The sequence below is a fragment of the Callospermophilus lateralis genome, chromosome 15 (assembly GCF_048772815.1).
Source record: "Callospermophilus lateralis isolate mCalLat2 chromosome 15, mCalLat2.hap1, whole genome shotgun sequence".
NCBI lineage: Eukaryota > Metazoa > Chordata > Mammalia > Rodentia > Sciuridae > Callospermophilus > Callospermophilus lateralis.
In genome coordinates this window covers 69,245,880-69,272,110 of record NC_135319.1, presented here as the reverse complement: position 1 = coordinate 69,272,110, position 26,231 = coordinate 69,245,880, and the positions used below count along the sequence as shown (strand labels likewise).

The 26,231-nt window shown below is 51.1% G+C and overlaps 2 protein-coding genes across 5 annotated transcripts in view; both read right to left on the bottom strand.

The window, feature by feature from the left end:
* Nucleotides 1-953: 953 nt before the first annotated feature.
* Nucleotides 954-15,016, bottom strand: Trim8 (tripartite motif containing 8). 2 transcript variants are annotated; one of them, XM_076834202.1, is made up of 7 exons: nt 7,638-10,206; nt 6,961-7,005; nt 4,655-4,750; nt 4,181-4,414; nt 2,901-2,932; nt 2,651-2,766; nt 954-2,323 (listed from the first exon to the last, which is right to left on the bottom strand). In XM_076834202.1, the coding sequence occupies exons 3-7, from the start codon at nt 4,745-4,747 to the stop codon at nt 1,716-1,718; spliced, it is 1,083 nt and encodes a 360-aa protein (XP_076690317.1). In that variant the 5' UTR covers nt 4,748-4,750; nt 6,961-7,005; nt 7,638-10,206; the 3' UTR covers nt 954-1,715. The 2 variants fall into 2 exon arrangements, with proteins under 2 accessions (XP_076690317.1, XP_076690316.1); XM_076834201.1 differs by lacking the exons at nt 6,961-7,005; nt 7,638-10,206 and adding an exon at nt 13,413-15,016.
* An 8,904-nt stretch (nt 15,017-23,920) lies between these two features.
* Sufu (SUFU negative regulator of hedgehog signaling) overlaps nt 23,921-26,231 on the bottom strand; it is a 111,883-nt gene continuing 109,572 nt past the window's right edge. Inside the window, exon 12 of one of the 3 annotated variants that reach the window (XM_076834420.1) lies at nt 23,921-24,166. In XM_076834420.1, coding sequence (XP_076690535.1) covers nt 24,149-24,166 — 18 coding nt within the window. In that variant the 3' untranslated portion in view covers nt 23,921-24,148. Of the gene's footprint in view, nt 24,871-26,231 lie in introns of all 3 variants that reach the window. The other 2 variants (XM_076834419.1, XR_013088780.1) reach the window with 2 other exon arrangements.

Below are 26,231 nucleotides of genomic sequence, written 5' to 3'. Positions count from 1 at the left end.
AGAAACCATCAAAGGTTGCAACTCCTACTAATATGGAAGGAGGGTATGGGCTCACTTAGGATAGATCCATGCAAGAGGAGGGCCTTGGTGTTCTACCCCCCTATACCCGAGGGGTCTCAGTGACATGTAACAGGAAGGACCCTAGCCAGACACTCTTGGCAGCACTTCTCAAACCCCAGGGTGCATCGTAATCACCAGAAGTCAGGAATGCAAATTCCTGGGCTCTCAATTTCTTAAGACATGTTTGGGACTTTAAGGAAATCTGTCAATGGTTCCTTTCCCTATAGGGTCCCAGGCCCAGCTAGATCAGTTCCAAGGACAAGGTCTGTTCTGCCTCTAAGCTTACAGCCGTGTACAGTGCCTGACACATATTATATGCTCAATAAATATTTGTAGACCAAAAGAGGTAAACTTTTCAAGACTCTTAGGTATTTCTCCTTCATCTGTCCTTGTTAAAAGCACACTGGCAGAACCTCAAAGAGATGCCAGGACCCATGTAGCATGGGGCTGGGCCTGGGAGGCCTTTGGCAAATATTTGTCAAATGAACCCAAGGTCAAGAGTAGACATGGTTAGTCAGCACTTGAGAAACTGACATTCATAGGCCTAGAATCCACTAGACCCAGAAGGGGAGAATCCAGGGAAGGAGGGCAGGGATTTTTGTCCTTCGAGGGCCCAGCCCCTCCTCACACCAATGCCTGATGATCCCAGGCCTAGAGGGTAATGGTGGGTAAGAGGCAAGGCAGGGAGCAGGACTGCGCCATCATGTTTATTAGAAGTTTGAATTTCGGTGTGTGCTCTAGACAGATTACAGAATAAATACCTGCGCCTTGAGAACAGGAAGTCCAAGATTCATACAAAGTGCTCACTATAGGAAGTTGCTGTGTCAAAATCCAGGCAAGGACCCATTGGGGCAGCCCCTCCTTCTCCACTGACCTAGACAAGAGCTGTGCTATTGTTTTTTATTTTATTATTTATTTCTTTTATTATTATTAATATTATTATTATTTGCTTTTGCTGTGGTCACTATCATTGGCAAAGTTTCTTTTCCCCTTTCCTGGACATGGGGCTCCTGTCTTTAAAAGATTCCACTCTGAGGCTGAAGGTGCCAAAAGCTGCTTGAGAAGTGGTCTTTGAACTCCGTCGGGAAGATGGTGAGGAGAAGGAAGCAGGAGAAATCATTCTTGGTTTAAAAAAATTTAAAAAAACAAAACAAAAGTCCCACAATCTATAGGTCATTCGTTACTCCATCAGTGATTGAATGGCCCCAAAGAAAATACAAGAGGGACGAGAAACAGGCCTGTGGACAATGGGCCTTCTTCCCAGGGTGAGTGAGGAGAACTGGATCCCCCAAGGCTTTAGGGGAAACTGAGGGTCCTTCCAGCCTGGGGATATGAAGGGGAGGAAGTGGAAGAAAAAAGAGACAGAGAGAACTCAGCGCCTCAAGAGACACTTTCTCAACTCCAGGGCCACCTGTGGCCCAACCAATGCCAGCTCCCACTGTTGCCTCCATCCAGGAGATTTAAAAAAAAAAAAAAAAAAAAAAAAAAATCAAAAACAAAGCCCCAAACAAAATAAAATCCAAAAGGAAAGAAAAGACCTGGGGGAATGGAACAAGAAAGGGAGAGGAAGGTAGAGAAGGGCTGGTCTCTGGGTGCATAATTCCGGAGCCATCGGGGTTGGGGGGAAGGGTCCCCAGCGCTCAGCCTGCGTGGCGTTAGCTCGTCACGTAGTGTTTGGTGGACGGCTGCCCATACACCCTGTAGAAATCCTGGTGGCCTGGCTGCTGGGAGGCGTCGAGCCAGTCTCTGACCGCCAGGCCTGGAAGGGACTGGGGGACGGAGGGTGTGGGCGGAAGCGGGTGTGAGTACTCCTGTGAGGGCACTGTCCAGGGGAAGTGGCCGGAGCGGGGGTAGGGCTGGTGGCCGCCATGGTTGGCCACGGAAGAACAGTAACAATTGTCCACAGAACAGACGAGAATCTTGCGGCCGCCATACTGGGGGAGCATGGGCTGCTGGGCGGCGGAGCCATTGGGATACTGCGATGGGGGGAACACGGGACTCGAGTGCACTGGCTGGGCACCGCCCGGCAGAGCCACCAAGTGCTGCGTAGAACTGCAGGGCCCTAGGGGCTGCCCAGACTGGCCCTCGCCGCTGGCTGTGCCTGCTGCCCCGTACTGGCCGCCCACAGGGCCGGATGGCGTCTCTAGGAAACTGGCCTCGGGGAAGGCCGCTGAGTGCTTGCGCTTTTCCGCCCCAGAGCTGCTCACGCCACAGGGATACAGAGGGACGCTCTGCAGGAAGGGCACCGGTGTGCTGAAAGGCCCTGTGGAGAGTTTGGGGCAAAAGTCGCCAAAGCTCCCAGCCCAAGCAACCCAGGTCTCCTTTCCCCTGGTGACCCTGTACATCTGTGGGATCAAACATGTAACATTTTCCTCCAAGCTGGCTTCTCCGTTAGGAGGTACAGACTACTAGTATTCTCATTTTCCAGTTAAAGAAACTGAGGCTCAGGTCACTTGCCCAAGGTCCCACAGGTATAAAAAGTGGCCAAGCCAGGATTTGAAGAAAGGTCTATCTACCTAGACCACACTGGCTCTGGCATTTACCCCTGCCCAAAGGGCTCTCTCCCTTCAAAGGAGGACCTCACCCTCACCTTCTAGCATCTTCCGCAGCTGCTTCTCCTTCTTGGCCACCTCGTTCAGGAAGAGCTTGGAGTTCAGGTGGCCGATCTTAGGGGGAGAAAGGCTGCTGCCAGTGCAGGTCTGGGTCCTGGGGGCAGTGGACGGGGCATCTGTTGTGAGGAGGTATCACCGCTGAGCCCGCCCTACCTCCCCGCTGTGGGCCTGGCCCTCCTTGTCCTCCCCCAGATGTGTTTCCTTTAGGGCCAGGGGCCATCCACTCACCTGTCCATTAGGATTTTCACAGACTTGGTGTTCTAGAGGGAGAGAAAAGGGTCAGTCAGTGGAAAAGGCAAGGTGGAAACTGCCCCCCCTTCCCCAGGCAGGGTGTAGCATGGGGAGTGTCACCATTTTTGGAGATAAAAAAAGCTACATTTAGGCCAGACATGGTGGCCCATGCCTTGTAATCCCGGCAGCTAGGGAGGCTGAGGAAGGAGGATCATGAGTTTAAAGCCAGCCTCAGCAATTTAGCGGGGTAGAAGCAACTCAGTGAGATGTCTCTGATAAAATACAAAACAGGGCTGGGGATGTGGTTTAGTGGTTGAGTGTCCCTGAGTTCAATCCCTGGTACCCTTCCACTCTCCTGCAAAAAAAAAAAAAAAAAAAAAAAAAGCTACAATTATTGAGCACTTGCTATGTGACCTACGCCATTATAAGGGCTTTCTATACATCCATTATTTCATCTCTACAAGGTTGCCTCCATAAGCCTTTGACCTTTTATCTAAAGTTTCTGGGGCCAGATGTTGAATTTGGAGTGTTTTGGATTTTAGAAGGAAAATGGTGCCCGAATCATATATTACATATTACCCCAACAGGACACCACAATCCAATCCACTGATACTTAGGCAGCAAAATGGTTGTTTTTTAAAATACTTTTATTAGTTATTGATGGACCTTTATTTATTTATTTGTTTATATGTGGTGCTGAGGATCAAACCCAGTGCCTCACACATGCCAGGCGAGTGTTCCACTGCTGAGCTCCAGCTCCTGTCCTAAACAGTTGAATTTTCATACCAAATGATATACAGAAAGGCCACAAACCGCCCAACATTAGTTCTAGTCTATTTTTTTGGGGGGGCTGGGGGTGGTACTAGGGATTGAACTCAGGGACACTCGGCCACTGCACCGCATCCCAGCCCTATTTTGTATTTTACGTAGGGGCTGGGTCTCCCTGAGCTGCTAAGCACCTCACCATTGCTGAGGCTGGCTTTTTCCTCCTATCTCAGCCTCCGGAGCCGATGGGATTATAGACATGCACCACAGCGCCTGGATTGAGGACTTGTATTTTTAGCTTCATTTCATAGGTGAGGGAATAAGGTGCACACACTCCCTGTACCTTGTTCCCTCGTTTATGACCTTTGTTGAACCCAGTGTCACAAAGCTAGAAGAACAAACAGGCAGCCTGACTCCAGAGGCAGGGGCATGTGAAAATACTTGGAGGACAGGTTGGGGGAGCAGAAATTTGCAAAGCCGTTTGGGAGGAGACCTGGCTTCCAGCAGCCCACCTTCATGAAGCTGACATCCTCTGTCTTATCGAAGAGCAGCTGCAGGGAGCCCAGCAGCTTCTTGGCCTCCTGCATGCGCTCCCCGAGGTGCAGCGCCTGCGCTGCGTTCTCGCTGCAGAACTTGGCCTGGGCCTTGTCCAGCACCTCTACTGTTTGCCGCAGGTCCTCATCCAGCAGCTGGTGCAGCTTCTCATACTGCAGCCGCACCTCCTCCTTCAGCTGGCTCACTTTCTCCTGTGGGGTGGGGACAAGAGTAGGGAGCCAGGTGAGTACTGGGACAGCAAGACCCTTGGATCCCAATGGTAAGATCCAACCTGCCAACTCCCCACTGGCATCACTGAACTTTGTACCAGCCACCCATGAAACAGTAGGTCTCAGGCACAGAGTCACCCAACATGCCCTACATAATGAACTTGTCCCAGATCCTGAGTATGTGCTACCCCCAGCCATCATCCCCAACTCCAGCTTTGCTACCTCCACCAGGCGCTTGTCTGACTCAAGCTTGTACAGCTGGTCCTCAATGTCTTGCTCTCGTTCCTCCAGCCGGTCCTGCTGCTTCATCAGCATCTTCTGCAGGGATATTTGGGGTAGAGACATCAGAGGGGCTGTCACTCCAACCGTTACCAAGGGTGGCTGAGCACTATCCTTCTGTACAATGGACTCAGAGAGGCCTAAAACCTCTGCCAGCCAGCCCTTCCCGTTGCTCACGAAGCCCTGGGGGGGCCCGGCTCATGACCAGCAAGGGGAAACCTGCAACAGCCACACATAGTTAAACCCTGAGCTTTCTGAAGGCAGGCTGAGGACAGCACTTTTACTTATCTAATCATACCAACCATGCTAGGAGGTAAGTGCTGTTATGACCCTCATTTCACAGAAGAGGAAATCAAGGCCCAAAGAAGTTAAGTATTTGTCCAAAATCATATAGCCAATAAGTGGCACAGCCCAGGTGCTCTGGCAGCAGGGTCTGTTCTTATTATAGCCAAGCTGCCTCTCTCTGGGGAACACCATCTTACAGGTGAGTATCCTGAGATGCAGGGGATCAAATAGCCTTTCTGAGGTCATGCAGGACTCCTCTGGTCAGTCCAAAGACCTCACCTTACACAGGCCCTAGAGGGCATGGCGCCAGCCTCCCTCCCTTGCTCTGGAGCCTGAGAACGAGACCTCTGGAGTCCCTGCCAGTTCCCTCAGCCCCAGTGGGATCCAGACAGAAAGGAGACCATGGCTCCTAAGACTGAAGCTCTTAATTTCTGGCGTTCACAATCCTCCTCTTCCTGTCCCACCACATGCCTTTTCAAACCCTTGCTCAAGAACCCTCAAGGACCTCTCCTTTCAAATATTTGGTAAGCTAATGAAGTCTCTTTTATGTCTGACTCTTTCAGCCAGGTGAGCTGACATCCTGTCCCCAACACTCTCACACTTTAGCTCCCTGAATTCTGTTTATATTTTTCTGTACCCACAGCATCTCCTCTCTCCTTCAAGGACCAATTCTTGGAATCTTTCTGTGCCCGCTGCTCTGACTTTTTGTAGGTCCTTCCCTGTCCTGGTCATGTAGTAGGGATGTCACCCTCTCCCCTTCCCCTCCCTCTATAACTGTACCTTATAGCAAAGTTGCCACTAGTTACATGTGGCTACTTTACAAGACTCACAGCCTCTTAAGAACAGGGCATCACTGCTCTTTCTTACCTGCCTTCATAGCCAGGCCTCAGAAAGGCCTGAATACCACCCGGTAAATGCAGGACATATTTACTGAATAAACCCAGGGGTTCTGCACATAAAGTAAGATTTGCCATGCAGCTCTGAGCCATTGCCCTCACTCACAGTGATGTCCACTCAACAAGAAGCAACTCTCTTTTTTCCTCTGTGGGGGCCTCAGAGTAACCCTTGAGTTTTACCCAATGACTCCTGCACTCTCCATCACACCCAGTTGGCTTCACAGACAAGCTACCAGGGGCTAGGGTTGTGCCTCAGTGGTAGACTGCTTGCCTAGCATTTGTGAGGCATTGGGTTCGATCCTCAGCACCACATATAAATAAATGAATAAAAGGTCCATTAACATCTAAAAAAAAAAATTAAAAAAAAAAAAAAAAAGACAAGCTGCCAACAAACCCTTCCTCATGCCCCCAACCCCTTTTCCATGTGGAAAAACCAAGGTCATGGAGACACTTCAGTCACACCCCACTTTGTAAAGGTAGCTACCCTAGAAACAAGCACAGGGATGTGGGATACAGGAGGTGTCGAGGCTCTTATTCTCAGCTGGGGAAGCCTATGGCTCTCCCCTAACTGGCTCTGCCTTTCAATGGCATAGCAAAGAACCTCTAAGAATATGACTCAGGAGCCCTTCCTTTTTGGCAAGTCCCTCACCCAGGCTCAACACACAGGGATCTGCTGTCAGCCTAGGGGACAGACTGATAATAAAAACAGCTTGGGTGAGGGCAGGGACAGAGAGGCACACATGCACTCATGCACATACCAGCATACATCGCCACCTGGGAGCCCTTCACACTTACACCTGCACCCAATCTACTGCACAGCAAAGGCTGGGCCTCCTGGAGGCCCCAAACTATGAAGAGGGCCTGTTATAAAGGCAAGGCAGCCAGGGTGCTCCTTCAGAAACATTAGGCCTACTTGCCTACACTGTAACAACCGGCCTCACATTCTTGTCTTGTCTGCTGGCTGCCCCATACCCATGGTCCCCCAGGTGCACCTCAGAGGTTAGGCCACTCTTACTGTCTCAGTACCCAGAATATCTGACAATCCAGATCCCCACTTACTCCACACACCTTGTATCGTGGTCTCCCTGCTCAACTACTTCTTAATGATCAAACCTATAAGTAACAGATTAGGGGGTTCAGGTGAGGGGTAAGAAAGAGGCAGCTCTAGGTTCCTAGCCCAATTTCCCTGGGAGGATAGAAATGGGGCTGCTCCACTCCCACCCTACAGGTAAGTGGGAGCCCTTTCCCCATCCCCTTCCATGAGTTCCTTTCCAGAGAGGGAAGGAGCTGCCTCCTGTCCACTAGGGGATGGGGGTGGAACTTAGCCCCTTCCTTCTTCCTCTATAATTCCAGAGTCTCCCTGGCAGCACTTCTACCCTGGACCCTATGGAATATCTCTGCTTAGTGTCAGAATCTTAGGGCCCTCTGAAGGGGGAAGAGAAGGGAAGTCCAGCCCAGGCCTAGCAAAGGCAGTGGCAATGCCCCCTAGCTGGTGGATGGGTCTCATTTCCCCTGACCCACATCAGAGGCCACTGGGCTTGTGTCTATACTGAGTGCAGGAAGGAGGAGGACACTGGCCAGAGACAGTAGTCAGTCAGGGAGTGCTGAAAGCCATCTACTCCCTTCCCCTCCTGCTTTGGGGCCTACCTTCTCTCAGGGCCAAGTGATCTTAATCCTGCTAGGGAGATACCTGCGAGGACGGAGGTGCTGCTGCCTCTAGCACAGGAGGAAGGAGGAATACCCACCTGAGTCCCATTTTCAGCCTCTCTTCTAGTTCTACCAAATGATGGAATCAGGTTGGCCAGATGCTGGAGAACAAGCTGGCCTTGGTGGTGCAGACCTGTAATCCCAGCCACCCAGAAGGTTGAGGCAGGAGGCGAACAGAGAGGCAGCCTGGGAAGCAAGACCTGTACTTCTCCCCACCTCCAGCAGCCCTCTTTTCATTCCAACCTCACCAGCATCTTCAGGGAATCCCATATCTTAGTTTCCCACCTGAAAAGCCCCACAGCTGAGGTGCAGAGCAAGGCCTCCCAATGCAGAGGCGAGGTAGAGGTGAAGCACTTTATAAAATGCTCCCACCCCACAGGGGCCTGCCTGGACTGAGGCACACTTCAAGTTTGTGGGAGTGGGCTGGGCATGGTGGTGCACACCTATAATTCCTGTGACTCAGGAGGCTAAGGCAAGAGTATTGCAAGTTCAAGGCCAGCCTTGGCAACTTAGTGAAATCCTCAGCAATTCAGCAAAACCCTGTCTTAAAACAAAAAGTATGTGGGAGTGGGAACCATGATTCTAGTCTAGTAGAACTCAAGGGACCAGGCCTCTAAAGGAGGAATATGTGTGATGCAATCCCACTCAGCAGCCTCTGGCCCAGGTGGGACCTGCTCATCTCTGTCCCTGCACTTTAGGGCCTCAGGCCTTCTGGGGTTGGTGCCTAGGCCTTTGAGAACAGAAGAATGAAGACTTGGGATGCTCTAGTACTATCCCTTCATGGCACCTGGACACCCTGTTCCTCAGGTAAGTCCCCAAAGGACTGATCTTTGAGCTGCTGCCTCAGATTCCCTTCCCAGCCTAGAGAGGGTGAATCCTGAGCCCCTACATCTCAGCAGCTGGGAAAGCCTCAGGCCAGACGAGCCAGGCCCTGCTGGCATTTTTGCTGCCAGACTAGACTGGGCAGATAGGCGAGACATGGGGACTATGGGCTGTATAAAAGTTAATAAATAATAATAATAAAACCTCAGGTCAACCTTGAAGAGAAGCAAGGTCAAGAGGAAACGCCCCCAGGCTGGGGCAGAGGCAGGCCCTAGGTTTGCAGAGAAGGAGAGCTGGCTCCAGCAGACCCTGTGGTGGGGGTAGAGCAGATGAGAAGGGGCAAGAAGGGGGCTGGACTGCTGAGCACTTCTTCCAGCTCAGGTTCTGCCCACTGCTCAGGAGTCCCATCTTAACTTCCTCCCAAGTTGCCAAGCCCTGCTCCTCTACCACCTCAGTTCCCCCAGAGTGCAGGAGCCTCCTCACTCCCTGGAGCGTTCTCTCCTCTCTAAAAAGCTTCTGCCTGCCCGGCCCTAGCCCCTGCTTGCACAGCCTCAGCCCCTGCTTGCACAGCCTCAGCCCCTGCCTCGAGCTACCATGTGATCTCCCAGACTGGGGAAAACTATAGACCCACAGAGAGAAGGGGTGACAGGGCAGAAGCCAGGGCAAGGAGAGAGAAGGCACCTCAGAGGCAAGCCTCGCAGAACCCAGAAGGCTTCCCAGCTGCGGAGTGGAATTAGCTTTTGCCATGCAGAGAGCAGAGCTCTGGGGCAGCAGAACAAAGAGGCGAGAGAGAAAGCCCCCCTTTGTCTGGGTCTGAATGCCAGGCCAGCCTGGGAGGAAGGCTTTCCCAAAGCCAGGGATGAGGCCAGCCAGGCTAGATTACTCAGCCCAGGGCAGGGGCCCAGCTCCCCCAGGACAGCACTGCAGGATCCATTCACCTACCAACACCTGCCAGATGCAACAGCTCACCCTCACCCCAACCAGGCAAGAAAGTCTCAAGCTCCTGACAGACTCACAGCCATCAGATCACCTGAGCAAGCACTCACACCAGCAGTCATGCTGACAACAGGGAAACACACACTCAACTTCAGCTCAAAGATGTACAGCTAGCATGGTGCATGCATGTGTGTATACACATACACACACACACACACACACTTTCCTGACCTCACCGCCACACACGAAACTACTGCAAAATTAAGTCAACCACATTGTCCCTTCTCATAGATACCCATGGGACAGAAAAAAATTAGTTACACGTAAAATATACAGAAGTGCTGTGCAGGCTACACACACACACACACACACACACACACACACACACCTGCAGATGTGGAAGCACAACCTCCCAGAGCTGCAGGAGGCAGAGTAATCAATAGGGCGTACATGACAGGCGCCCCGCTGTGTCAGCAGGATCCTAGGGTAGAGGTGGGGGGCTGGGCCTCTGCCTAAGGCTCCTCTTAGAACAAGAGAGGAAGGCCAAACCAGTCCCCAGTTTCCACAAAGACTCTGGATGGTCAAGGAAAGGGTAAAACATGACCCTCACATTACATTCAGGTTCAGACACAGACACACCCTGTCTCTCCACCCCACCTAAGACCTCAGAAGTCTGTATGCTGTGGGCAGAGGGAGCAGTGAGTTGGCACTGCCAGACTCAGGCTGCAGGCCCAGCCCCAGCATAGCTGTACCACCCAACTCTCACTCCCACAGCCTACCCAGAGATGGGCACACAGGGGCAGAGACCCAGGACTCCTTCCAGAGTACCCAGTCCAGAACAGGCATTGTGAACAGGGTGCTCTCACCCTAATTAGTTGCAAACCCCAAACTGGCCCAAGTGGTGAGATCCCCTCCCCAGAGAACACCTCTTCAAAACTCTGCACCTGGAAGAATGCAAGGAACAGGGTCCTGGCAACATTTCCAGCCTTGATCTAGGGTTCTAGGGATGACACAGAAGCACACTATGAATGCATATGCTCAAGCAAGCACAGATGATCATGCATGTACACACACACCTCTGCAGAGCGCCCCCCGCCCAACTAGGCCTTCTTTGGGGTCCCTTACATGTTAAGGGAGGTCACAGGGGTGTTTTCAACACCCACCAGTCCCTGGTTATTCAGATGAACCCCTGAACCTGGGGGCCAAAATGGATTGTCCACTCAGAGTGGCCAGGCCTGAGTCCACCTGAATGTATCAATCTTGGGGTCTTAGTTCCCCTCCCCCAGTCTATGGAAAACATATTGAGGGTTTAGGTAAGTCCTGGAGAATAGTTCCGAGGCCCATTCAGTGGGAATCCAGGCTTCAGACAATGAGGCCGGGAACACTGACTTCCCAAGGGCAGAGTGGGGCAATGACCTGACTTGAAAAGGTTGACTGAGTCCCCCTCAAGTTGTCCAGGCCCTGGAGGCCATGCTTGCCTTTCTGCTGCTCCACCCAACCCCCATCACTGGCCCAAGTGTACAAGTGGGTGCATGAGTACGTGAGGTAAGACAACCAGGGTTTCCTATTTCTAGTCAATTGATCTGCCATGTTAGCAGGACCCCCCACCCACAGGGTAGGAGAGGAAGGACAAGGGACCAAGGCAAAGGACTCTCTCCCTGACTTTGGGTGGGGTGGGAGAGACAGATGACAGGGACAAGGTTCTTCTATTCAGCTTCCTCGTGGTTCACCACCCTACCAGGGCGGGGCTCCTATTCCTCCACTTTCAGTAAGTCAAACTCACACTTGAGTGACACTGAACTATTGAAGGATCTCTAACCCTAGTGCCCTGGGGCACTGGAGAGAATGGAGTAGAGGGGGAGCCTGGAGGAGGATGAGACTCAGACTGTTGGGCATAGGTGCTGAGTGAACAAAATTACACATCTGGACCTGATGCAACCCACTACTTCTGAGCCTGCCCACACCATGCACAAACACACACACGTACATGCACACACACACACACACACACTCACAGAGCTGCTGACAAAGTTCAGTGTCTGCTTCCATCTATCAAAGTCTTCTAGATCAGTGGTCTGTTGGTGGAAACCCCAGGGTACACACTGCAAGCAAGTCCCACCCTTGTCCCCCCCAAAGCTACAGGCAAGAGACAGATCCATTTAAAGGCAAATTTAGGCAGACTAAGGATATTTGCTCATTACCAAGTCAAGTATAATGAAGTTTTCTCCCTAACTAAAAGTCTCCCTGGCACTCGAGCCCACTATAGAAGTCTCACAGGTGTAGGCACACATACACTCAATACCCTGGGTGCTGCCCCTCCCTGTTCCTTTCAACCACCTCTCCTTCTTTCCCCTCCTTACTTTCCGCTGCCAATCCCAGGACAAGTACTGGCCAGCCCTCCTTTCTCTAGCCTCTGCACTTTCCCAGCCCCCTCTCCTCAGCCCTGCTATCTTTATTAATAGCAGCAGCTTCCCAATACTGGAGAAAAGTGTGGGTTGTGCAGGCACAACCCACACTGCACAAGTTGTGAGTCCGGGTGGAGGACAACCATGTTCCCGGCTTCTCCACTTCCCCAGGCCTTGGTCTTTCCCAACCATGGGGGGTGGAGGAGAGGGAGTGGCTCCTTTCTCCATCCCCCACACTTCCTTTAAGAAACCAGAAGCCTATCCTGGCACAAAACCCCAGGGCTATAGCCCATCGGATTGCAAACTAATTATACAGCAAATTTGTTATTCCGCCCTTTGCCTGCGGTGGCCCTCCTGTCTTTTGTTGGTTGTATACGTATGTTTTTTGATTGTTAAATAGTGACTCACTGTGAGTAGTCCCCCCCACACACAGGAAACAGCCCCCATCTACAACCTTGACCTGCTTGAGCTTCCTCATACCCAAGCTCCCCACTGGCCTCTACTAGCCTCCAGGGGCCCCCACCCATAAACACTCCCAGTTCTATTGGAGCCCAGTCCTATCAAAGTGATATCACACCCAGGCCCCAAGCTGGAGCTTCAGTGATGGCCCAGTCAGTCTTAGGACAACCCCTTCCTTCTGGTGTGACTCAACCCTTGAGAGCCAGGGGACTGGGGAGGGACCTAGGAGGAGTCCCCTTCAGTGAAGGGGACGGAAGTATTGCCTCAGACCAGCTTCCAAACCCTGCCAGAGGCCTGGGAGGGAAGGCAATTTTGACATTGGCCGCTGCTGCAGGGTGTATACAATGGGAGGGGGGTGCGGTTCCATAATCACCAAGCCGGCAGCCCAGGGGAGCCAGCTGCCTGAAACCAGATTTCAAGGCGGCTCAACCTTAAACCCACAGGATTCTTTTTCCGTCTCTCCCCCCAGTCCCCCCCCCACATGTGGGAGGACTGTGCAAGTGGGCTGGGCTGGGAGGAAAGGGCTCAGAGTGATGAAGACACATACTTTAAGGTTTGTTCATGCAGGCGCGGACAACACAGAGCAGCTTCTCGCACACAGGAGGAAACTACTGGGACTAACACGCATAACAGAGGCACTGTAGGGTGCCTCCTCTGGCTGTCCAGGCCTTGATCAGATAGATACCTGGAGTTCTGCTCCCCCTCCGGAAGCTCCCCCGACTCCCCAATGTGTTTCCAATAGAGCTTAAAACTAACATGGCTGCTTTTGTTTACTTCCTCATTGGTATGCCAGCATCATGGATCATGTCAGCCACAGCAGCGGCACCAGGACGCTCATTACATAAACAGCAGCTGGAGAAGCAGGACCGGGGTCACTGCCTTGGTGACTTCCCGTAGGGCTTACTGAAACAACGCTGGGGGAGGAGCTGCGCAAAACAGAAAAGCGACACCCAAACTCTACCTTTTACAGCACCCACCCCCCAATTCGATTCAGGAACATCGGCTCGGGGAATGTACCCAGCAGGGATCTGGAACCTTTCTTGAAGGCCCTTACCCCCAAACTTTCAGAGAAGAGTTTGGTAGGGGACCTCTAGCCTGCTGTCACAAGAGTCAGCCTGTCAGGATGGGTGGTTCCCAGGCGAGAGGGTGTGTGTGTGTGTGTTCGCGCGCGCGCGCGCGCAAGGTACTTGCCCGGATCTCATTCCTCCGGATCTCCACGTCGCACACCGAGTGTCCCTGATGCGCGCCGCTGTAGTAGCAGCAGTACTGGCACACAGCCACCTGCTCGGCCTCGCAGTGGTAGAGGCGGTAGGCGTTGTGCTGCGGGCAGCTCCAGGCCCGCACGTCGTCCGCCTCCACCAGGAGGTGCCCGCGGGCGGTGGAGGGCTGCTGCAGGTGCGTCTGCACGTGGGACTGGCAGCAGGGCGCCTCGCAGCGCAGGCAGACCTTCTGCGCCGGCAGCGGGGGGCCGCGGCGGCAGAACACGCAGTGCAGCGCCGCCGGCGGCTTTTCCACGTGCAGGGCGTTGAACTTCTCCACGATGTTGGTGAGCTTCAGGTTCTTCTCCAGGCCTGGCTTCTGGTTGTAGGCCTGGTTGCATTCTGGGCAGCGTACCAGGCCACTGTCCTTGGCCCATGCCTCGCCAATGCAGCCCCGGCAGAAGTTGTGTTTGCACGGGAGCTGCACCGGCTCCACGAAGACGTGCAGGCAGATGGGGCAGATGAGCTCCTCCTCGAAGCAGTTCTTCCAGTTCTCCGCCATGGCGGCTCCGAGCAGGGGGCCCGGGCAGGTCTCTCCAACTAACCAGCCCTGGGGGTCCGTCCCGTGCAGCTGTGGGCCTACCGAGCCCCGAGCTCTGGCCCCGGTCGGCCCCAACAGTCGCTCAGTCACCAGCGCCTTCCGCGTGCCCGCCCCCCAGAGGAGGGAGCCTTGGTCCCCACGCCGCGCGCGCCGCCGGCTGCGTCTCCTCCTCCCGAGCGCCTAGCGGGAGGCGGCGGACTGCGCCAGGGCCGTGGCGAGGGCACCAGCCCTGGAGGGGAACGTCGGGGTCCAAATTCCATATAAGAGGCCGCCTCCCCGTCGGCGCGGCTAAGGCAGCGGCGGCCCGAGGCCTGCGCGCCCCGCAACTGACATCTGGGCGCGCCCGAAAGGCGGACGGAGCCCGGGAGCAGCACACTTCCTCTAGCGACGGTTGCGGCGATAGTGGCTCCTGCCCGGCTCGTCGGCGCCGCGCCGCGCCTCCCTCGCCTGGCCGGGGGCCGAGGTCCGAGGGGCCCGGGAAGCGAGTGCGGCGGCGCCAAGGGTTGCTAGAACCGGACCCGGCGAGCGAGGCAAGCCGGCTGTTCCCGGACCGCGGCGCGGGCGACCCCCAGCTGGCCGGCAGTGTGCGGGCGCGGGTTGCGGGGCGCAGGCGGGCCGACTCCGGGGCGCTGCGTGCGCGCTGGGGCAGTCATTCAGATGAAATTCCAGTCCCCGGCCAGAGACACCAGCCCGCCTCTGCCTTCCTCCTCCTTCACAAATAGAAACGGAAGGGGGAGGGAGAGAAGTGGAAAAAAAAGGCAACCAGAAAGGGAGGGAGGGAGAAGCCCCGGAGGTGCTCCGGCCTGACCCCCTTGTCGCTACTTCTGCGCTCCCCCGAGGCCCTGCGCTGGGCGCCCCCACCGCGAAGAGACCCCGCTCTCCGTCGCCGCGCTGGGCGGGTGCCTCGGCTCTGCCGAGGAAAACAAGGATTGATCAAACTAGAAAGGAATTTTTCTCAACTGCTAATGAACAGGAGGCTCGGCTCCCGGCCCTCCCCTCCCCCCGCCCGGCCCTCCCCCTTCGTCCCCCCAGCCCCCTCCCCCCCACTTTCTTTTCTTCTCGGCCTCTGCTCCGGCCTGGAAGGCTCCGGGCTGCGGTCGGAGCCAGCCTGCGGCGGCGGGGCCGGGCCAAGCCAGCGGAGCCGGGCTGCTTCCTCAGCGCCCTGCCATCTTGGGCTCCTGGCGACTGCAGCGGCCGGGGGTCCAGGCGCGCGCGCTCGAGGGTCCTACGCCTTCTCTTTCTCTCTTTTTTTTTTTTCTTTTTTGGTTGTCCCCCACCAAGGGGAGGGCTGGCGGCCTCTAGCAAATTAGGAGAGCGAGAGGGGAGAAAATGCCAATTCCTGATTTCTCTCCACCTCTGCTCCACCCACCCTGGTCCTTTCCAAAAAATAAAAAAAGATTAAAATTGGAAGAAGTCGGCAGAAAGGCGAGCGCCCGCGGCCCCCCGCTGCTGCCCAGGCGACGCGTCCGGGGCGGGCCTGCGCCGATCGCTCTGTCTGTGGGTCCGTTTGTCCGCCCGCGGCTTCTCAAGTGAGGGGAGGGCACTACCGGCAGGGTCTTCACAGAGGCCGTCGCTTCAGAGCTTTATCCTCAGATCAAAAAAAAAAAGAAAAAAGAAAGAAAGAAAGAAAAGAAAAAAAAAAGGAAGAAACCACCCCCCAACTCGAACACTCATCACAGCCACCTTCAGCCATCTTGCGTGTATTATTATTATTTGAGGAATAATCTGTTTAATAAAAATAACTGCGTTTCTAACCCCCCTTCCCCGTTTCCTGGGGTCCCCGCCCCCTTTTAATAATAGTCTCGATAATAAAAATGATCGGCGGGCCGGGCAGTCAGCGACTGCCTTTTCCTGCCTCGGCTCGCTCGGGCTCCGGCTCTCCTCCCTCAAGGGGCGGCAGGGGTGGGGGCTAGCTCGCTGCCGGGGGAGGGGTGGGTACGTCCTTACGGCCAGCCAGTTAGCCCTGCCGCCTGCTCAGCGAGGGAAGGGCGCCTTCGCCTCTGCCTCACTACCACGAAAAGGGCAGGCACGGGAAGGGCCTGAGGGACCCGCTGCCAGGGCACACTGGAGTCCCCGGTTCCCCAGTCACCGCCCGGCCTTGGAGCCACAGTCCCCAAGTATACAATGGGTTGGGAGGCCCTCAGGGTGGAGATGCTGGAGAGCAGGGGTCTGCGGCGAGTGGACTGGAGCGGACAGAGATGGGGGGTGGTGTTCCTACATCAAGGCCGGTCCCGCTACTCGAGAAGGGGGCGGGGAGTCGGGGAGGGGGAGGTGAAGAGAAAGCGGCAGGCGGCGCCTTTAATCAGCTCCCGCTGGTTCAGCCCACCCGGCACTAGTGAAATAGATGGGCGGGGGGAGGGGCGGGGCGAACGTTTCCGGAAGTGCTATTACAGCTGCAGAGGCGCCTGGTTTCTCCCCTTTTCCCTGTCTGGAACTGGGGCTGTTCCAGAATCTGCTTATGCTATTGGTCCCCAAGATGGGGCTCCGCCTCTTTAAGGCGGGGCAACCCCGAGAGTCTGACGTGACTGGCTCACTAACTTCAGTATGTTAAACATTGGGTTGGGAGAGGGTTTCTGTGTATCTTACACAGGCGATAATGCCAGTTCGTAGTGGGACCACTTCTTCCTGGGCCTCTTCACCGGTAGCTCTTTTTTACTTGAGGGAAAGGAAGGTTTGTTAATGAGTCTGCTCATCTGTCCTGTGGAACTGAACGGAGAATTGCAAAGGTTCACTGTGGGGCAATTTCCTGATGTCTTTAATACTTGTCTTCACATCCCTGACGCTTAAAACTACCGAGCAGAGATAGGCATTATTATTCCTTTTCTATTTATAAGGAAGCTGAGGCTTAAAGAATTAAAGTAATTTGCCTTAATTGGTCAGTCCACAAATACATAGTATAACAAAAGACTTCTTGTGTCTGTCATTTTTCTAGGCCCTGGGGATTGATTCCCTAGCAAATGCATGAAATTTTTTTTAAATTTAAATATATGTAGGATACTTTCTGTGATGAGAGTAAGAGGCACATACAAAGGCTCTACAAAAGTGACATCTGAGCTGAAACCTGAATGCTCAGGAGGAATCAGGCAAGTAACAACATCGAGAAGAGAAGAGTGCGCCTGTCTGAAGGAAAAACAAATGCAAAAAGCAATAGAACAAACATGTCCTAGGGCAGAAAAAGGCTGTGTGGGAAGGAGAAAGGCAGGTAGGGGCCAGAACACACAGAGCCTTACAGGTCATAGTGAGGAATTTGGATTTTAAACTGTTTGTGAGCAGCTGTGAGATCTGGTATATATTTGGAAGTAGAAACAACCCGAATTACTGATGGATTAGATATGAGGTAGAGAGGAATCCATGCAACAATAGAAATTCCATCTCAGGGGTGTAGGAATGAGATAAAAATGTACTTATCTCTGTATGTAAAGCAGGGTGCTGTAATCCCAGTGAATCAGGACACTGAGGCAGGATGATTACAAGTTCAAGGCCAGCCTCAGTAATTTAGTGAGACCCTGTCTCAAAATTAAAAAAAAAAAAAAGAGTGATGGGAATGTAGCTCAATGGCAAAGCACCCTGAGTTCAATTCCCTTGCTCCTCCAAAAAGAAAAAAATAAAAGTTTACTGTGTGTAGTATAATCCTCTCTCTATATGCCAGTCATGGTGCACACCTGTAATGCCACCAATTTAGGAGGCTGACGCAGAAGGATCAAAAGTTCGAGGCCAGCCACAACAACTTAGCAAGACCCTGAAAATAAAATATATGTGGTTTAGTGGCTAAGCACCCCTGGGTTTAATCCCTGGTACCAAAATAGGTAAATAAATAATAACACACAGACTTCTCTCTACCTTTTTATTCTTGGTGGTGGTGGTGCTTGGGATGGAACACTCTAGGCAAGTGCTTTACCAATGAGCTACACCCCAGCCCTATTTTTATTTATTTTAATTTTTGCAGTTCTGGGAAGTACTGGGGGTGGAACCCAGGGCCTTATGCATGTTATGTGTGCACTATATCACTGAACTACACCCCCATCCCTGTTTACCCTTTTTTTTTGTGGGGGGGGGGTGTTGGGGATTGAACTCAGGGCACTTAACCATTGAGCTATATCCCCAGCCTTTTTTATTTTTTGAGACAGGGTCTCAATTAGTTGTTTGCTAAATTTCTGTGGCTGGCCTTGAACTTGTGATCCTCCTGCTCAGCCTCCAAGTTTCTGGGATTACAGGCCTGTGCTACCACACATCCAACTGATCAAAATGTTCTAAAATGACTCCTAGAGCCAGCTTGGCAGGAAGATCAAAAACTCAGTTTGATGGGGCTAGGGTTGTGGCTCACTGGTAGAGCACTTGCCTAGCATGTGATTTTCAGCACCCATATAAGTACATGAATAAAATATAGATCCAACTAATTAAACAAAATATTTTTAAAAATATTTAAAAATTCAGCTGGGCGCAGTGGCCTTCTTCTAATTCCTCATTTTTCTCAACTCTCAACTTCACTTGAAAGACATCATACTGTTCTGTTTTTCTCATCTTTTAACTTCTCAACTCAGCAATTTCCAATTCAGCAATATTGACAGTCCTCAGAGTCCTTCTCTCCATCCTCTTACTAATCTCTACCTGTCCTTGGGGGCCTTTCATTTAGTCCTCAGTATTTATTACTGTCTATATGCTGATGACTCTTCAGCCAATATCTCCAGTTTCTCTCTCTCTCTTGGATTTTGGCCTCAGAAAGAGGTAGTTCCATTACTAAAAAGTATCTAATAAATCATCACTGTCCTGGTTGCAGAAGCTTTTCACACAGATTTCTTTCAATTACCTTGAATTCAATGAATTGGAATCTAAACTCCTCATCTCTTCATATCCTAGCCTCTCGCTCTGTCTGAGATTCCCAATCTCAGTCAGTGGATCGATCCATCAACTATTTAATTGTTACTAAACCAAGGATCAGGGAGACAACCTGAACATTTTTTGTCTCTCATCTATTTTATCTAATTGATCAGTATCAGGTCCTGTAGATAGATCTTACTCTTAAATATCTATATACTCGTATACTAATTGCTCATCTTGACATCTTCACTTGAAGGTACAAGCATCTCAAACTGAAAGTGTCCAAAATATACAATTTCTGCTCCAGTCATCCTTGACTACTTCTTAACATCTCCATTACTGGCTTCCCTGTTTCTGTCCTTACCTCCAGGAGTGAATTCTCAACAATGTAGTCAGAATAATCTTTTAAAAATATGTCAGCAGGTGCTGGGGCTGTAGCTCAGAGGCAGAGCACTTGCCTAGCACGTGGGGGCACTGGATTCCATCCTCAGTATCACATAAAAGTAAATGAGTAAAATAAAGGTATTATGTCCATCTACAACTAAAAAAAAAAATTATAAAAATATGTCAGCAGCCAGGAGTGGTGATATGTGCCTGTAGTCCCAGTTACTCTGGAGTCTTGAAAGGGAGGATCACTTGAGCCCATCACTTCTGAGACAGCCTGGGTAACATGGTGAGACTCCACTATTTATTAATAATGAACAAATTAGCTAATAAATAATAATTTTATTTATAAATACATTCATCTTTCATGGCTCTTTCTGGGTCTGTTTCCTTATATTTCCCTATTGTACCATGAGCTCCTTCAGGCAGGGCCTGTGTCCATCTCCTTGCATGAGAGTAGCGGCATGTGTTTGCTAAAAAACAACTGAGTGCTTAATTGAGTAATAAAAAATAAATAAATAAATAATGTAAGTCAAATCACATCACTCCTCTGCTTGAAATCTTCTAATAGCTTCCAAGAATGAAAGTTGAAGTTTTATAATTGCCTATAAAGCCCCACACAATCTCACCTGTGGGTAACCAGCTGGTCTCACTTCCTATTCACTCCCCTTTCCTTCTGCTCCTGTCACCTTGGCTTTCCTGTTGTTCCTCAAACATACCTGATGTGTTCCTTTTTAGTCTTTGTGGTTATTCTTCACTTTGTGAAGCCCTTTCTTCCTCCAGATTGCTCTATAGTTCACCTCTTCCTGACATTGCGGTCCTTTGTTCAAATGTTACCTGTAATCAGGCCTTCCCTGATCTATTTTAAAATAGACTTTTTTATAAAAATACATTTCATCACTGTCTATTGCTTGGAATATTTCAGTAGGTCCTAAATAGTTTTCCTAAAGAACAACTGAGTAGGGCTGGGGTTGTGGCTCAGAGGTACAGTGCTTGCCTAGCACCACATAAAAATAAAGGTCCAACAACAACTAATAAAATACTTAAAAAAAAAAAAAAAAAGAACTGAGTGCTTAATTGAGTAATAAATAAATAATGTAAGTCAAATAATGAGAGCTCTCATTATTCCTCCCCCTCTGCTTTTTTCCACAGAGTATATCTCCATGTACTATGTATTATACCTTTAACAATTATTATCTCTCATCATAAAATGTAAAAGGAGTGATTTTCTTTTTTTAAAAAAAATTTTTAGTTGTAGATGAACATAATATCTTTATTTTACTTATTTATGTGGTGATGAGGACCAAATCCAGTGCCTCATGCATTCGAGGCAAGCACTCTACCACTGAATTATAACCCCATCCCAGGAGGGATTTTCTTTAATGCTATATTCCTAGCTTCTAGAATGAGACATAGCATAGTAGATGCTCGATGAATGAATCCTACTCTGTCCATCCTACTCTTCTACTTAAGCCATGTTTGACTGGTCACTTTGCCTCCATTCTTACTCCCTTTTAAAACATTGTCCATCCAGTAGGCAGTGGCATGATTCTAAAATGAGTTTGATGCCTTAAGCCATATACTCAATTGGTTCAACAGTTTGAACCAAATAGCTCCCAAGAGTGTTGAGGCATTTACTCTTGTTGTTCTGTCTGCCTGGAGAGCTTTTGAAAGTAAAGTCCCCACCTCTTTTGTTTGACTCATCCATAGATGTTCCTAAGATTTTAATTTAGATGTCACTTCTTTCAGGAAGCCTTTTAATCTCCCCAGACTGGTGTAGATACCAGACATCTCGTGTCTGTTGTTTCACATGAGCCTTTCAAAAGCTCTGTGAGGCAAATATCCATTGTAGGTGAAGAAACTGAGGCATAGCTTAGTTAACCTGAAGTCACATTGGTAACTAAGTGGTAGAAGTAGGACAGAAGGATAGAAAGCTGCGCAGTGCCTTCATTTTTCATGACTCTTGCTTGCATCTGTTTACGTGCATTTCTTCCACTGTAGAATGAACTCCTTCAGGCAGGGCCTGTATCCATTTCATGAAATTTAAGTTTTGGCATGTTTTTGCTGAAAGAATAACTGAGTGCTTTCTAGTTCTTACTGTTCCCACAGTGTTACTGGAGAGGCTCAACTGTGCACAGTGGCCTTCATGTCTTGCACAGGTGGCCACCTGGTAGCTTTATTCTTCATGACTTTTGAGCTCTTATGGTACTGAGATGCGGGGAAGATGCAGTTTGGGTAAAATGGGTAAAGAAGGAACAGTTCCCTGCCCCTGGTTTTCTGGCCAAGACTCCTTCAACCCTCAAGTTATTCAGAAAGCTATGCTCATACAACCATAGATATCCACCACCAGTTGACTGCTCCTCCCCCATTCTGCCTACACTCAGCTCTCTCCTGAGGACTTCGTACATTGAGGAGAAGGGGAAGAGCACCGGGTCAATCCCAGCATGCCCCCAGAAGGGGCCTGTAGATGGTTGCCCTTTGTAAACTACATCCTGCACTGCCGATACAGTCTGGGAATACACTTTCCCTTTTCCTGCCAGCAAATCAAATTATCCCCTCATCCCCATCCTGCTCTCGGCACCTCCTTCCTCCCTCTCTGTGGTCTGCAGCTGCCTTGGTGCCTGGCAGGCTGGCCTGAGTCACTCCCAGCTTGCACTCTCCTTCTAGTCAAGACTGTCTGGCCAATCTCTCAGGCTGTCCAGCCCCGTGGTCCTGGGGCATATATCCCCCCTCCCCAGATAAGGCAAAGCAGATACCCGGCAGAATATAACAGCCTTTCTGAAGGAGCATTAAAAATCACATGGCAGGGCTGAGGATGCAGAGCACTTGCCTAGCACTTGTGAGGCTCTGGGTTGAACCTCAGTACTAAAAAGAAAAAAGAAAAAAAAGGTCACATTGCAGATTTTCTGCTCTAGAGACTTTGGTGTAGGCCCAGGAGCCCTTCTCTTTCCAGAAAAAAACCTCAGCCGGTACAGTCTCCCAGAACCACCTAAGTACAGGGTATCACTATTCTGCATTTTTTAGTTGTAGTTTGACACAATATCTTTATTTATTTTTATGTGGTACTGAGGACTGAACCCAGGGCCTCACACATGGTAGGTGAGTGTTCTACCGCTGAGCCACAATCCCAACCCACTATTCTGCATTCTTTGGGGCAAGAACCTCACCCTGACCCTGGGTCTTTTGAGGCCAGTCAGATGAGGAGGGTGAAGTAAGTGCCCCATCTCCAGGGAGCAAGGGGAAGGGATCATCCTGTGGTTGTCAGCCTGGCTGACAAACGGATCATCCTGTGGTTGTCAGCCTGGCTTCACATCCTTCTAGCTCCCTTTTTCTGGCCATCAGAGGGATTGAGGCTCATGTAGGACCTACCCCTATGTGCCAGGGGCCAGCCCCTTGCCAGAGTTCAATAAGAGGTCACAGGGGAAGAAGGGGTACTGATCTCCTCCTAGAAGTCCCCCCAAGCAGCTGGGGCTCATAAAGGATGACAAGAACTAAGAGTTCTTACACAAGACTGACAACCCCCTCTCCTTGCCTGTCCTAGCCCTGGGTGCTGCAGCCCATCCTGAGGACCAGAAGAAAAAGCCCTGTCAATTGCCAAGACAGAAAATCAGGTCTAGGGGCTGGGGATGTGGCTCAAGCGGCAGCGCGCTCGCCTGGCGTGCGTCCGGCCCGGGTTCGATCCTCAGCACCACATACAAACAAAGATGTTATGTCCGCAGAGAACTAAAAAATAAATATTAAAACTCTCTCTCTCTCTCTCTCTCTCTCTCTCTCTATCCCACTCTCTCTTTAAAAAAAAAAAAGAAAGAAAGAAAAAAAAGAAAATCAGGTCTAGCAGTAAGACACAAAGTTCTGGGCTAGCTTGGGCAATGGAGCATGACCTGTCTCAAAAAAAAAAAAACAATGGCTGGGGATGTAGTTTAGTGGTTGAGCATCCCTGGGGTTCAATCCCCGGTACCAAAAAAAAAAAAAAAAAAAAATGTGTGAGGTCCTGGGCGATCTCACAGGTTTCAGGAACTCTGTCTGGATGCAGACACCACCTTGTCTGCCTAGGATTCTAGGCTGTTGCTTCCCTGGGCCCCCCAGCATGGGTCCTGGAGAGGCAGTAGTTGCAGGGCAGTCCAAGGAAGGAAGATACATCCACCTAGCCCAGGCCTAGAAGAGTTGATAACAAGTGTGGGCTGGCCTGTATCCACCCATGAGTGCAGCTGGTTTTGAGATGCCCTTCCTTCCAATCCTGAGTCCTGAACCTAGGCCTAGGTAAGGAGGTTGAATTTAAATGCTTGATGAGGGGAATAGTTAGCTGGAAGATGGAACAGGACTTTCAAACTGGAGGTGAGGAAGTCCTACCTTCCCCACCTGTTGGGCCCCTCTTCTAAAGGGGATGCAGGGATTGGTGAGAAGAATAAGAAAGTGGCAGAGAGAAGGTCCCACCCACTCAACTCAGACTGGGTTCCTCGCTCCAACCCTCTGACCTTAGAAAAATCAAGACCCGTGAGGGAAAGCCTATCCCACTTTTCTGCATGACTGTAGAGTCACCAGTTAGGCGACCCCATGCCTTGCACCCTCTGCACTCCCAACAATACTCCTTAGGTCTTCCCCTACCTGGGCACCAGGCTTCCTGCTCCACTACTCCAGGCAGCCAGAAAGGAGCACACAACTCAGGCACTTCTGCATATATGTTTAATGCACTTAGATTACACAGAGGAAGAGGGGCAAGAAGGAACAATGTCATCTAAGTGAGTCACTCAAAACTTCTTACAAAAGCCTCAGGCTGGCTGCAGCTCCAGGAACCGAGTCGCCACTGACATTAAAAAAACTAATATAAAATTTTACAAAATCTGCTTCTTGCAGCATTCAGGTACTTGTACAAAAGGAGGGGTCTTCCTACAGGGCTCCTGACTTGAAACAGGGACCCAGGCACCTCACATGGCATACGGGTCCTGGAAGGCAGAGAGGGAAGATCACATAAAAAAATAGTCCAGGGAGTTCCACTGGTCTGCCCCATAGGGGCACCAACCTTCAGTTTTTCTCTCCCTTCTCAACTCAATCTCAGAAACCATCCCAAGACCTTGGGTCTGGTTTTAAGAATTCTCTAGCCCTTTTAGACTCAACCCAGGGCTTCTTAGTTCCTGCCCTAGAGCCTTGCCCATGGAAGAATAGGAGGCACCAACATCCCTGCCAGGCCAGAGACCTTGCAGGAGTTTCCCTGCCCCCTCAGAATGGCAGCCATCCTCTTGCAGCCATATTGGACCTTAACAGCCACAGGAGTCTGCCTTAGACAGCAGCAGGTACAGCAAGCAGGGAGCCCCTTCTTCTCTGAAGTTTTAGTACCAGGGACCTGGAAAGATGGGGTAGGACTGGACAAGCCTGAAGAAGGGGCAGACAGAGGGAGACAGAGAGTCCCTGCCTCCTTGATCCATATAGCTTCAAGGAGGGAAAGAAGGGGTTCATTTACTGAGTACCCACCATGTGCTGGAAGCTGTGCTGGGCACCATACAAGGTCAGTCTAACTTGATCCTGTCAGGGTCCCCTCTCACCAACCAGGAGCTCACTGGAGAGCCTCCTCCCTGAGAAACCTCAGAATCCATGGGAAAGACCAGATGAAAGATGGCTGAGGCCTTATCACTCTCCTGGAGCCAATGTTCTGTAGAGAAATAATGGGTGCTCAGCACCAGCAGGATCTTGGATGTTCATGAGGCTCCCAAAGTGGTGGGGGGCAGAAAGGGGCCCCAGGCTTCCTGGGCTTATCACTCAGTACTTTCCTGTTCCCTCCTACCATCCCCAACTTCCCAAGCTCAGGGCCACCAAGCAGATGATGCTGTCATTCAGTTTGTAAAGGTCCTGCAGATCTGGGGCAAGTTGTTGACCAGATGTTTCATGGACTGATGACAAAATATAGCTCAGAAAATGTACCTATTCCCACAAAGCAGGCAGATAAAGGTGGGGATCCCTTAGGCAGCTCCCAGGAAGGGAGAACTTGGGGAGATGCTGGTTGGGATGGCAGGATAACAAACTGATGGCACCTCTCTGCCCATGAAATGTCAGAAGACAAGATCTTCAAAGGTGGGGCTGCCATGGTGGATGAAGATCATCCAGCATCCTTCAGGGAAAATTCTCAGGGCAGCAGGCTGCTTCTTGGCTGGAAGGCCTGAGGCCAGTCTCTCTCATATGCTCCAGGCTATCTGCCTTGACATTCTGAGCTTGGTAGAGTTAATAGGATAACCCTGGAGTTGTACAGAGGGTTTGGGCCTAGTGGACCCTTGGAAGTCCAAAATTCCTTGGAGACTCTAGCCAGCATCCTCATGACCTTGGAGGCAGCTCTCAGAGGCTGGTTATCTTATCAGAGGGATTCTGTACCCTATTCTGGCCTCCTGATGCTTGCTGGTAGGTGCCCATGTAGGTGGTGGAGGTGAACAGAGCCAGGGAAGAGTTCTTCATGGTCCTTGACAGACAGAATGACTTGCTTTGGAGAGGTATGAAGGGTGATTTTGAAGTAGCCCCCTGGAGTTGGAGACTAAGAGGACAGGAAAGGGGCTTTCTAATTCCAGGTAAGAAGTGGGAGATAACTCAAGAGTTAACTCTAAAACTTTGGGTCAAAGACAGGTTGGCTTCTAGAAGGCAAAATGTACGATCTGTAATACTAGGGTTGAGGGACCAAGGACCACAGAGTCCATGATGTGCTGGGCGTGGTGGCACATGCCTGTAATTCCAGCAGCTTGGGAGGCTGAGGCAGGAGGATTGCGTGTTCAAAGCCAGCCTCAGCAAAACTGAGGCATTAGCAACTCAGTGAGACCCTGTCTCTAAATAAAATACAAAATAGGGCTGGGGATGTGGCTCAGTGGTGAAGTGCCCCTGAGTTCAATCCCCGGTACCCACCCGCCCCCCCCAAAAAAAAAAAAAAAGGAGGCCAGGATGTAAGAAAGGAGACAGGACAAGGAACAGAGAATGAAAAACAAGAAAATAATGGATGCAGGGAAGACTGGGGTGGGGTGGGTGGAGGTGGGG

What these genes read in the sequence shown, in the direction of transcription:
- Trim8 (XM_076834201.1), bottom strand. Translation starts at nt 13,982, where the DNA reads ATGGCGGAGAACTGGAAGAACTGCTTCGAGGAGGAGCTCATCTGCCCC. An exon ending in AGGATGTCAGCTTCATGAAG is followed by an intron (nt 2,933 to 4,180) that starts GTGGGCTGCTGG and finishes CTCTCCCTCTAG; the next exon opens with AACACCAAGTCTGTGAAAAT. An exon ending in GTGAAAATCCTAATGGACAG is followed by an intron (nt 2,767 to 2,900) that starts GTGAGTGGATGG and finishes CACTGCCCCCAG; the next exon opens with GACCCAGACCTGCACTGGCA.